This window comes from Drosophila nasuta, chromosome 4 (genome assembly GCF_023558535.2).
Source record: "Drosophila nasuta strain 15112-1781.00 chromosome 4, ASM2355853v1, whole genome shotgun sequence".
Taxonomy (NCBI): domain Eukaryota; kingdom Metazoa; phylum Arthropoda; class Insecta; order Diptera; family Drosophilidae; genus Drosophila; species Drosophila nasuta.
Genome location: NC_083458.1, coordinates 1,015,397 through 1,029,183, shown reverse-complemented (window position 1 = coordinate 1,029,183; position 13,787 = coordinate 1,015,397). Strand labels below are relative to the sequence as shown.

General features: G+C 38.5%; 1 protein-coding gene across 3 annotated transcripts in view; it reads right to left on the bottom strand.

Annotated features, from left to right (window-relative positions):
• Window positions 1-4,452: 4,452 nt before the first annotated feature.
• The window catches only part of LOC132794848 (ankyrin-3), a 33,837-nt gene continuing 24,502 nt past the window's right edge, over window positions 4,453-13,787 (bottom strand). For all 3 annotated transcript variants that reach the window (XM_060805086.1, XM_060805088.1, XM_060805087.1), the window contains 5 exons: window positions 10,831-10,918; window positions 10,545-10,769; window positions 7,104-8,794; window positions 4,782-4,844; window positions 4,453-4,715 (listed from right to left, as the gene is read on the bottom strand). In XM_060805086.1, the coding sequence (XP_060661069.1) occupies window positions 4,699-4,715; window positions 4,782-4,844; window positions 7,104-8,794; window positions 10,545-10,769; window positions 10,831-10,918 (2,084 nt within the window). In that variant the 3' untranslated portion in view covers window positions 4,453-4,698. The remainder of the gene's footprint in view (window positions 4,716-4,781; window positions 4,845-7,103; window positions 8,795-10,544; window positions 10,770-10,830; window positions 10,919-13,787) is intronic.

The window sequence follows — 13,787 nt, the reverse complement described above, 5'->3', positions numbered from 1 at the left end:
GCAGCAAGTGCTGCAGCTGCAGACACGCATTCGCGATCAAGAGGCGCTGGACCGGGTCACGGAGCTAGGCAAGGAGCTGCAACCGCTGCGCACCAGCACCGAGCTAAAAGAGCGCGATCGTCTGGCGTTGTTCCAGGATGAGGTCAGCGTGTTGCGCACTTCGTCGTAGTGTCGAAGTCGCAACAACCACAGCAATAGCAATGGCAGCCACATCAACAGTCTGAAAGATAGCAGCGGCGAGCTGTGCCGTCTGACCAACGAGGTGGAGAGTATGCGCTGTGTGCAGAACGCAGAGTTACAGCGGGAGAACGACGAGCAGCGCAGTCTGAGCAATCGTGTCACGCTGCTAGAGGCACAGAACGAAATGATGCGCACAGAGCTCGAAAGCAAAACAGAGAAGGAAAAAGATATTCAGCGCCAAATGGAGTAAATGCATAAGGCCTCCAATACGAGAGCATCAAGAGCACAAAGCACCATCTGTATCGCTCTGTTGGTCGCTCTATACTCAATTTCGATCAGCTTCGCACGCTGATTTGCCAAAAGCGGCTATAATTAATAGGCGTCCATTGATATCAATTTCAGAGAATCCTGACGATTTGTTTACTGTTTGGTGGTCCTCCAACAGTGATTCTTGAGCCCGACCTAACTACGCTGGACTACAATCGGTTGGATGGTTGGCAGCGTGTCACTCAGCTGCAGCAGGTCTTCTGGACTAGATGGCGGGAGGAGTATCTGACTCTTCTCCAGTAAAGATGCAAGTGGCGCATTCCTGATCGTCGTCTCCAAGTCAACCATATCAATAAACTATATATTTGAATTCGCGTCTTTTATTTATAAACAATATTCTTGCGAATAAGAGCTACTACAAAAGCTTAGTAGCTCAACAACTAGTTTTCGGAATACTGTGTGACGCTTCATCACCGTGCAATTGATGGGGTTTTGTTTTTTCGAGCTCAGAGTGTGAAAATAAACGTTCAATCCCTTTAAGCCTGTCTCAGCAATGATAAATTTATTTATGTACCGTTTTTATTTAATAACAATGCACAATATATAATATATATTATAGTGTGAGTTTTACAGTTTGACAGTATGTTTAGCAGAATTATTAGAAACCGTTACTGAATTCACGAATAAATAAATAAATAAGAAACATTGGAGTCAAATAACTATTTAACTGGGGTTTGGTAACAAAAAAACTTGTCATATACCAAGATGAAAATATTTGTGATATGATATCCATCCGAAAGTTCCGCTTTATTGTTTTCTTGTTTAAACCGTCTTCATCTCTAAAATAAAAAGAAGATAAAACTGAAGGTAGCCACATTTCAACAAATAGTGATTACAATACAAACCTTGTAGCTCGGATTTCGGTAAAGTTCTACCTTCGTCATTGTCGTTATTGGATTCGATTAATGCTGCAATTAACATTTTAATTTTTTATGTTAATATCAGACATAAGAAATTGTATTTGAATGCAAAAGGAGGCATCTTATTCAATGTTGTATCTATTTCTTTTTTTGTATGTACGATCACTACATATTTAAAAAAACTAAAATTATGTATAAGTAATTCTTAATGATGAAGCTATTATTATATTTTGGCTACGTGCAGTAACACTGAAAATTTAAAATATTTCTGAAAACTTGGTAAAACATAAAAAAACACAAAGTTGACAAAGAACCATAGCTCGCAAATAACTGTTAACCGTTTTTTTTTTACACTCTGCTCGCGAGAACAGCCGAAAAAAGCATGCAGTCTCGTTCTTTCTCTGAGCAGCAGACTTTGCTTCTTTTTGTTTTGGTTTTCTGTTGAGCGCATTACGATGAACTCATGATACAATTATACAAGGTAGTCTCGTCAGCAAAAGCTCTCTATAAGTCCCTCTATAATCATAACAATGAGTGCGAGTGAAAGGATCTCAGCGTAGTAGTGTGGGCGAGACGACAAGGAATTTTTTAAAACCTAAATTGTTCATGAACATAACTTAAGAATATACCACACAACTTCTTGCCACAAAAACCACAAAACTTCTTGAGTTTAGTTATAAAGCTAATGTTCACATGGCATTAAAGATTCTGGGCCGTCCAGAGGAAATTGTAAACAGCATTCTCATTTACGTGCTGCTGCAAAAGCTGGATGTGGAAACTCAGGCGGCGTGGGAGGACCGACTTTTACTGAGTTTTTCACATTTTTGGACGAAAGATGTCGGGAGCTGGAAATTCTGCAATACGCTATGGTTATTCACACAGCAGGCGTTTTTGGCCCAAACTAGCCCCAGCAGGGCAAATGTTTGTTTTTGTGACGCGCCTGGCCACGGCATATATTCCTGCCCCGTCTCTGCAAATTTCTCAGCAAACTCGATCCTGCACATCTGGCTCTTGTCGTAACTGTGGTGGATGGCATCATTCGTTGTTGGATTTCGAGATATCACAACGAGCTTCGGCAGCTGATTCGTCTGCAGCCTTAAGCTTCTACATCTCTTGCTGCCCAATGTCTTCGTTGTTGTTTTGCTTAAGAGTCGTGCTGGGTCGTTCGTTCTTTGTCGTGCTCTGCTTGATTCTAGTTCGCAAATCCATATGATGACGTCACATTTAGCCCAACCGCTACAGTTAAAGCCGACACGATCAGATGCTATGGTTTCTGGCCTCGGGGATACAGACGTTTCTGTTGAAGGATGCACAGTAAATGTTTGCATGCGTTCTTGCATCACCGACTACTCTGTCAACCTTCAAGGTGTTGTGGCGTCATTAATCACCAACAGCCAGCCGAATTTCGCCATTGATATCGACGGTTGGACGATTCCATCCAACATTCAGTTAGGTGCCTTCAATCGTCCGCAGCGCGTGGACCTGCTGATTGGTGCAAGCCTATTCTACGGCTTGTTATGTGTCCGACAAATTGGCATTGGAAATGGATTGCCGATTCTTCAGAAGACCCGCCTTGGTTGGATAGTTACTGGTGATGGAGACGGTACAATACACACAGCATTGATGACAGGGAAAAAGGTTTCTGATGATAGTAACGAGCAGCAGGATTGCCAACTGATGGGACTCGCCATTGTTGTGCAGTGCATGTCCAAGCAGATGGACAAGTTGAGATGTGAGGAGAAGAAGTCACAGACAACGCTGGCCGAGACAAATGCCGTGCTGCAGCAGACGCAGCGCAATTGCGAAGAGCTGCAAAAGCAGTTGCAAGACAAGGATGTGGAATGGACACAGCGTCAGCAGAAGTTGAAGCATCTGCAACGCAGCAAACTGCAAGAAGCACGAGACAAAGTCCAGAAAGTGCAGCTGCTGGCCAAGGAGCGTTTCCTTGAGCTCGAATCCCAGCTGCAGGCTAAAGATGAGGAGAAGAAACGGGCGCTGCAAGCGTATCACCAGGAAATGGCCCATCAGCTGCGTCTCAAGCAGAATCAATTGAATGCCGCCAAGCAGCAAGTGCTGCAGCTGCAGACACGCATTCGCGATCAAGAGGCGCTGGACCGGGTCACGGAGCTAGGCAAGGAGCTGCAACCGCTGCGCACCAGCACCGAGCTAAAAGAGCGCGATCGTCTGGCGTTGTTCCAGGATGAGGTCAGCGTGTTGCGCACTTCGTCGTAGTGTCGAAGTCGCAACAACCACAGCAATAGCAATGGCAGCCACATCAACAGTCTGAAAGATAGCAGCGGCGAGCTGTGCCGTCTGACCAACGAGGTGGAGAGTATGCGCTGTGTGCAGAACGCAGAGTTACAGCGGGAGAACGACGAGCAGCGCAGTCTGAGCAATCGTGTCACGCTGCTAGAGGCACAGAACGAAATGATGCGCACAGAGCTCGAAAGCAAAACAGAGAAGGAAAAAGATATTCAGCGCCAAATGGAGTAAATGCATAAGGCCTCCAATACGAGAGCATCAAGAGCACAAAGCACCATCTGTATCGCTCTGTTGGTCGCTCTATACTCAATTTCGATCAGCTTCGCACGCTGATTTGCCAAAAGCGGCTATAATTAATAGGCGTCCATTGATATCAATTTCAGAGAATCCTGACGATTTGTTTACTGTTTGGTGGTCCTCCAACAGTGATTCTTGAGCCCGACCCAACTACGCTGGACTACAATCGGTTGGATGGTTGGCAGCGTGTCACTCAGCTGCAGCAGGTCTTCTGGACTAGATGGCGGGAGGAGTATCTGACTCTTCTCCAGTAAAGATGCAAGTGGCGCATTCCTGATCGTCGTCTCCAAGTCAACCATATCAATAAACTATATATTTGAATTCGCGTCTTTTATTTATAAACAATATTCTTGCGAATAAGAGCTACTACAAAAGCTTAGTAGCTCAACAACTAGTTTTCGGAATACTGTGTGACGCTTCATCACCGTGCAATTGATGGGGTTTTGTTTTTTCGAGCTCAGAGTGTGAAAATAAACGTTCAATCCCTTTAAGCCTGTCTCAGCAATGATAAATTTATTTATGTACCGTTTTTATTTAATAACAATGCACAATATATAATATATATTATAGTGTGAGTTTTACAGTTTGACAGTATGTTTAGCAGAATTATTAGAAACCGTTACTGAATTCACGAATAAATAAATAAATAAGAAACATTGGAGTCAAATAACTATTTAACTGGGGTTTGGTAACAAAAAACTTGTCATATACCAAGATGAAAATATTTGTGATATGATATCCATCCGAAAGTTCCGCTTTATTGTTTTCTTGTTTAAACCGTCTTCATCTCTAAAATAAAAAGAAGATAAAACTGAAGGTAGCCACATTTCAACAAATAGTGATTACAATACAAACCTTGTAGCTCGGATTTCGGTATAGTTCTACCTTCGTCATTGTCGTTATTGGATTCGATTAATGCTGCAATTAACATTTTAATTTTTTATGTTAATATCAGACATAAGAAATTGTATTTGAATGCAAAAGGAGGCATCTTATTCAATGTTGTATCTATTTCTTTTTTTGTATGTACGATCACTACATATTTAAAAAAACTAAAATTATGTATAAGTAATTCTTAATGATGAAGCTATTATTATATTTTGGCTACGTGCAGTAACACTGAAAATTTAAAATATTTCTGAAAACTTGGTAAAACATAAAAAACAAGTAAGAAAGCTACAGTCGAGTGTACTCGACTGTGAGATACCCGCTACCCATTTTGAATAAAAGAAACATATTTTGCGGTATTTTCTCAAAATATACCGAATATACTGCAAAAATACTAAAAATATACCAAATGGTATATTTGGTATATCGACATAGTACCACATTCAAAATATACCATAGACGGCACAATATACCAGATTGTCAGCCAAAGCAACTAAGACCCCTAGTAAGTAGGCGCTTTTGCCCATACAAAAGTATTTCTTTAATAACTTCGACAATTTTTATCTGATCGGAACCAAATTTTCAGGAATCATAACTACTATAGTAAATATTGTATATACCAAAATTCGCAACTAGCTTTAAAATTACGCTTGTTATTCGATTTTTTTGATTTGCGGGGGCGGAAGTGGGCGTGGCAAAAATTTGAAACAAACTTGATCTGCGTGCAAACATAACAAATGCTGTCGAAAAAAAATTATATTTCTATCTCTTATAGTCTCTGAGATCCAGTGTTTCATACGGACAGACGGACAGACACACAGACGGACAGACGGACATGGCTAGATCGTCTTGGCTGTTGACGGTGATCAAGAATATATATACTTTATAGGGTCGGAGATGCCTCCTTCTACCTGTTACATACATTTCGTGCCGGCACAAAGTTATAATACCCTTCTACCCTATGGGTAGCGGGTATAAACACAAAGTTGACAAAGAACCATAGCTCGCAAATAACTGTTAACCGTTTTTTTTACACTCTGCTCGCGAGAACAGCCGAAAAAAGCATGCAGTCTCGTTCTTTCTCTGAGCAGCAGAATTTGGGTTTTTTTTGGTTTTCTGTTGAGCGCATTACGATGAACTCATGATACAATTATACAAGGTAGTCTCGTCAGCAAAAGCTCTCTATAAGTCCCTCTATAATCATAACAATGAGTGCGAGTGAAAGGATCTCAGCGTAGTAGTGTGGGCGAGACGACAAGGAATTTTTTAAAACGTAAATTGTTCATGAACATAACTTAAGAATATACTATATGTTATAATTCTTTACGTTCTAAGTCTATCCGTGTCTACGGCATACATTGGGTTATAAGGGTTAATTTAAGAAAAAATTCGTCCGCAAACAACCTCTTGCGTCGAAAAGCCAACACGCACTGACGAAAGCTTTTGCCGACGAGACTACCTTCTATAATTGTATCATGCGAGTGACGCTCTAGCAGAGACTTTTTAAAAGAACGATTGACTGAAAAAATCACCGGAAAAAGTCTTTTCAATAATTTGTCTTCGTTTCGCTGTACAGCGGTACGTTATATACTGTTGTAACATTAAATTTTCACGAAAAAAATCTTCTTGAAATTTTAAACATGAATTTTTCATAATTCAAACTTATATTTTCAATTGATGCACTTTTTTTTTATAAGTTAAGTGACGCGTAGAATCCACGAAGCTTTACAGTCACACATATGTTTATGTAGAAACAATTAAAGATTATTGCAAAATAGAATCGATAAACATATATATATATATATATAATACATTTTACATCACCTTAAAGTCAGAAGTGTCAAACATGTATCCAGGAAAAACTGTTTTTCGGTTGAGCGTGAGCAAAATTTGTATACGAGCAATTTAATCGTTTGCCGAAAAAATTCTAAAATACATATGGCTAGCTTAAAAATTACGCTTGGTATTCGATTTTTGTCGATTTAGGCGGCGGAAATGGGCGGGGCTAAAACTTAAACCAAAATTGATTTACGTGCAAAAAAAAACAAGACCTGACGAAAAAATAATATTTCTATCTCCGAGATCTTGGTGTTCATACGGGCAGACGAACATAACCATATGGTCTCGATGTTGACCTTGATTAAGAATATATAACCTAATGGGATTGAAGATGCCTCCTTCTGCATGTTACATACATTTTCTGCAGGCAAATTTATAATACCCTTCTAGTCTAGCTGGTATAAAACAATAGCTTTAATTTAAGAGAATATCGCAAATAGAGTTTCTCACCATTATTTGATTGATATTCCATTGAGTTGATTATTTTCCCGTTCAATAAATCACCAGCACCATCGTTAGAAAGTTCATGTTGAGGTGACTGCATTCTCATTGTAGCTAATCCCCGTTCCAATTGATCCGTGACTGGATGTAAGTTGAACATGCACTGCTCTACAATATCGTTTCGTCCCATTTGATCTAAAGCCTGCGACATTGAATTACCAGTAGCAGTTGAACTATTTTGTGACATCCAAAGTCTTAGCATCATTAAACATTGTTGTTCATCATCCTTATCAGCATACTCATCTCTAACCAGATCGATATCGGTTTGTGGAACACCCAAATGTTTAGCCAAATGAGGCCAATCATTGCCAATCAAGTTAGATATATCAGACAATTTCATATCAGCACATTGTATTCTTTCAAGTGCATCAATAGAAATTGCTTTAGAACTGGCTTTTATTTCGGCATTTATCAGATCCTTATAGGTCAGACCTTGATCTATATTATATATATAATTACTTATAGTTTGACATTCGGGTTGGCGATCATTATTAAAAACATCGGGGCTGAGCGATATGTTTAGAGCACACATGGGCTCCAATGGCGGCTCACCAGGTCGCACTTTCGGTTCGCTCATGAAGCTGATGCGACTCAGGGATTGCTCTTGGTCTTTAATGCGAACTAAGAAGGATAAGCGATTTTCGCGAAAAGCTTGAAATTTTGTATTTAATTGTTCTCCCGATTTCAGCATGGGCACCAAATTGCCAGCAAACTCAAGATAAATATTTTGATCTTGCAGAACCTCAATGTCACGACTTCTGGCTACCTCTTTAAAGTACTCTTGTTGCTCGAGTGTCTTATCCTCTTTGTCGTCCGTCATACAAAAGACAGATAGCTTTGCTTCTGTGCTTGAAATTTTCTTGGCAAACACCACAAACTTGGCGACAAATGGTACTTGTGCCATGTATGCATAAAGCTCTGTTGCCATGCGTCCAGCATCGGAAACATTACGGCAATCCATTAACCAAAATCGCGCTGACACCGTAGTGGTGAAACTAACACTGCTTTTGACGAAAGCCAATGGCGTTGATCCTGTTACATCCTCCCAAACAGCACGATTCTGACCACCAGTTATGGAACACAGAAGCCGAAGTGTAGGTGCATTCATGGCTCCATAGGATGCATTTACCATGCCCTGATTGCAGGTTTGTGGTGCTGGAATGCTCAATGTGATTGCTTTGTGGAACTTCCGGCGACGTGGCTCAACAGTAACCACAGGCGAGACAGCTACGCTCTGTCCCAAAAGCTTCGAGCATCCAATTAAATCGACTGGTTGCGCTTGCAGTCCAACGCGTATTTTTTTGGTTAGTGCATGTGATGGAAATATAGCTTGGACTTCGGGAACAGATGTAGAACAAACAGTGCCGCCATCTGGTCCAATGACATGTACCTCTTGACGGATACGAGAGACCACGGCAAAGAAATGCGGTAAATTGTGAGTAACAATGCGAATGATGCGGTTGGTGTGTAAATCCTCTAAGGGATTCAATTCGGTATCTATGTTTTCATTCAATTGATGGTCCTCATTATCGTATAAGCAATGCTCGCGCCAACTTTCTCCGTTGTCCGATCGTAATATAATAATTTCCCGCTCCCTCTCACGCAATGACCCAAAATGCGGCACTTCCAAAATAATTGGGCTGAAATTATGAGCACAAGTTCAATATATAGGTATATTTTTTTTAATATTATTATTATGATATGTTTAATAATCTTAATATTATTAATCTATATAAATGGTTTATCCGGACGAATGAATGATATCAAACTAAAGAAACATATTGACAATTTCTTCTAAATAATTTTCTTAATTGATTATTTTTATATCCTGTCTGAATAAATTCTGCAACGCACTACCACTAAATTTAATGTAGAGGTGACGTTTTTTTTCTCGTTTTTTATTTACAATCTGTCTGTTTAAATAATAAGTAAATTGTATAATTAATATTAAATTAACAGAAATATTAGTTTTCCAATGAGCGTTGCTATTATATATAACATGTTTTTAGTTGGTTGGATTTATATATCGGGGAGATCGAGTATGTGGTATATTTTTATTCTTACTGTTAAATTGTTGTCTACTAGACTTAAGACTAAATTATTTTCGTGGTTATGGAGTCTGTCTATCGATGTATTTCTTACTAAATTTATTTTTTTCTTCTTTTATGATTGGAATATTAAGATCTTTGTGAATATTAGCATTATCATTATCAACCAGGACATTTTTAGTGTTTTAAGTCTGAGTTGCTGACATTTTGCTTTAACAAATCATTCCGCTGCTACCGGATTACTAGTAATATTTGCCTTCTAGCTGACTTTCTTGTCATAGGCTATATATCATATAAGTATAACAATAGTGTCGCACGAATTTGAAATCAAATGTAAATCTCACATTCACATTGAATTATCCGTGTTGAAGTTCGAAAACTTTATGTTTAAGATAGAGCAGGCCAGATTAGCGCGTTGTCCGGCAACAAAGTACTCGTTACTCATGAAGAGTCGGCCGAGTGATATGGCAGAAAAATGATTACTATATTACTTTAATATTATGTTATTATAATCTAATATTTATGCATTTTTGAAATATTCTGATACTGGGGAACTGAAGATGAAAGGGAGAATAAAAAAATTACCCACTATACATTCGTAAAATAAATAAAAAATTTTTTAATGAAATTTAACTCTTTTCTTATTAAAGATTACCCGTTTGAAGGATGCATTGGAAACTAACCTTCCTGACCAGAAAACAGCTCCGACCTCAATTTTATCTAGAATGTCTCAGTTCTTATAAATGTAAAAATAAGAACGCCTGCGAGCTTCAAATTTCAAAATGAGCCGTAGAAGCTCCGGGCTACAGCGCGCTACTTTGGTATATTCACACTGTTTTGCTTTAATGGAAAGTGATTAGAGGTCGAGCATACTGCTCAATAGCAACAATAACATGGGGCAACTCAAGTGAAGGTGCTACCATTTCGGGTGTTGTTTGATTGGAAGTTCGGGATGAATAAAGTTATGTATTGAGTGTTGGAAAAAGTTTGTTTCGTTCACCCGGTAGATGACTATATAGTTACATAGTTCTTATTTCATTCGAAGAAAGGAAACTATGGAGCTAGGCCTTTAGCATACAATTGTTGAAACGATTTATACAATTGTAGTTGAGAAAAAAACATTATATGGTTTAAAATATAGCATTTCTTTGAATTAAAATTGGATTTTTAAACGGTTTAAAAAGGCCACAGGCAGATTAAACCGGCTGCCCCTAGGAGGGGTGAATGATGGACCAATTGAGGTCCCTAATTATACACTTATTTAAAATAGGTTATATTGGATAAAATAAAAATCATGTTTTTCTTTTATTTTTCTTTTAAACATAGAGTACTATTGCCTTACCTTAGAAATGTAGTCTCAGTTGGTGACATTTCTAATATGCGACTCACCAATGCCTCACCTTCCATCAAGGGAGGGGGATTAGCAACACGTTGTGGCTTGACGTAACGACAAGTGATTCGCATTGGTTCTGCGCAAGCTTTGGGTGGAACAATAATGCGAACACCACTGTGACGACAACCACGCATTGAGCCACCTCGCGCGTCAACCAGAAATGAAACGAGAAATCTGCAATATAATTGTGTTTTATTGATCTGTAGGGCTCTTTAATTACTTCGATAGAGCTCACCCCAAATGAATAGGTCGGACGACATTTACATTATCCGACTTCTTTTCTGCACATGCATTCAAATTAAAATCCTTTATTTTCGAATTTTCTGAAATAAAAATGGATCGTAATGAGAAATTAATTAACACATTTGATTTAATATATAGAAATATTTTTAATTTTATGGATTACTTACAATTTAAATTCCTTATTATTCTTAAATAATAATGTTAAAAAATGTATATGGGTAATTCTCTGGTAAATGTCGCGTGCGAACAGCTTTTCAGTGACAAAAAAAAACATAAACTAAAACAATTTTAAAATTAAGTGAAGGTTTTTCTTAAAGCCTTGGATTAGCACTATTTTTAGAGCTAAGATTGATTTTAGTAACTTATTCTGTTTTACGATAAAATATATAAATTCGTTAATTTTTTGGTTTTGCGTACGAATTTGTTAATTTTTGCAATTATCAGAACAGAAAACAAAACAGAAAAAAAATTGCAAAACCATTCTTAGCTCTAATTAAACTACTAATATAGAGCTATAAAAATAACCTTTACTTATTTTTAAAATTGTTTCAGAATATGTTTTTTTTTTTTGTAACTGAAAAGCTGGTCGCACGCGGCATCCCTCAGAGAATTACCCATATATATAGTAGCAAAATTAAATTAAATAAATTTGCGAAATTATGCTACAGTAATCATAAATAAGCTTGTGAACTCGTGATCGCAAATATGATTGCGCTTACACAAAAAAGAAAATTTCCGCTTAGAAAATTTAAGACGCTTAGAATTCGCCAGAGTCATAAATCCATAAGGGTTAATCAAAGCGAAATAGCTAAGTGTGCATCAAACAAAGAAAAATAAATAAAAAACAAACTCAGTGAACAAAATTAGAATTGGAAAATTATATTTCTGAGATACCAAAAAGGAGTACAAATTTAGCCTGGATACCCACACAATTACCATTATCCTTACTATCCTCAATCTGATCTTTGTCCTTACCAAATGCCTGAACAGAGTCTCAATGGCTCAATTCAAACCTAGGTATAACAGACAATACTAAAGACAACGAACCAAACGATACTGAACAAATTTTCGGCTAGAAGCCCCGAATCAAGAAAATATATAATAATTAAACACAACTATAATGACATTAAATGTCTTTTTGATACTAGCTCCAGAGTAAACGTGCTCACCCGAAATAACACCCATTGAAGAAACCAATCACCTAATCCACACTAGTAACTATAGTATAAAAGTACCCCCAAACAACTATTTGCCCATTGCTTAAGAGTTTTTAATCCACCCTTTCTCAGACCAGTGCGAAATACTAATCGGACCCAAATTTTGTCTCAAGCTAACGCATAAATAATTACCTACCATAAGGGGACCGTTCATTTATTCAATAAAGAACACAAAATCATAAATACAAACAGCACTATAGAACAGAACTATATTCAAATAGACCGCAAATAGTATACATGGAAGCATTCAAAAAATTAAAATTATTAATTTCTAAAGAACGAATATTAAATGAACCAAATCAAAGAAAATTCATATTAACCACTGACTCAAGCAATGTTGCTTTAGGAGGTGTTTTATCACAAGATGGACATTCCATTAGCTATATCAGTAGAACCTTAAACAAGCACGAAGCAAATTACAGTGATATAGAAAAAGAACTGTTAGCTATAGTTTGGGTAACTAAAACTTGTCGACATTATCTATTAGAGCGACATTTTGAAATTGCTTCTGATCATCAAACGTTGTGGTGGTTACAAAAGCTAAAGGAACCCTACATATGCAAAATAAACAAGATGGAAAATTAAACTTTCAGAATAAGACTTCGACATAAGATATATTAAAGGAAAAGAAGGGAAGGGACGGGAAGGACCCGCTACCCATTTCAAATAAAAGCAAAATATCGCGGTATTATTTTCAAAATATACCGAAAATACTAAAAATACACCAGGTGGTATGTTTGGTATATCGATATAGTACCACATTCAAAATATATCATAGACGACCAGATTGTCGGCCAAAGCAACTAAGACCCCTAGTAAGTAGGCGTTTTTGTCCAAACAAAACAATTTCATTAATTACTTTTACAATTTTTATTTGATCGCATTTCAGGAATCATAAATACTATTGTTATTGTACTATTGTTATTTAAAATTACGCTTGTTTTTTTTCGATTTTTTTAATTTGCGGGGGCGGAAGTGGGCATGGCAAAAATTTGAAACAAACTATCTACGAGCAAACATATTAAATGCTGTAAAAAAAAATTATAGCTCTATCTCTTATAGTCTCTGAGATCCAGTGTTTCATACCGATAGACGGACAGATAGACAGATCCTCTCTCTGCCACAAACAACAACTTGAGATTGATGCGCGCGGGTGTCGTTGTGTTAACCGACTCGGACCAAGAGAGCGCTGCGTTAATCTATATGGTGGAGGAGGAACGTCGTCTTCTTCAGTTACCTCGGCCAGCAACAAAGTTGCACACCGGGGCACGGGGGCCTGAAGGAGAAGGCCAAAAATAAGGCGGCGACCCGCATTCACGCAAGGCTCAGTGGCGTGGCTAACTTGTCTGTCAAGGATAAGGAGAGGCTTGCCCCTCCCAAAAGACAATAAGGTGCAGACCGGTTAAACCGGCCCTGCCAACAAGAAAGTGGAGTCCATGGCAAGCAAGCGCCAACGGTCCGCTGAGAGTCCCAAGCAAGGGGCCCCAGTGAGCAAGAGGCTGCGAGCACCTAACTCCACCCAAACGGACTCTAAGAGACAGAGAGCAACCTTCGAAGGCACTGGCTGGAAGAATGGTGTCAAGATCCTGACATGCAAGGACGACCCAACATTGTTGTGGCTGAAAGCGACCGTACCCATACTGGACGGTCTATGGAAGGGGGCCAAGCTGGACGTGGTGGACAGAAATAATATTCCGTCCATGCCGAAGGCGAAGGTCCTGTTCTCCATAGC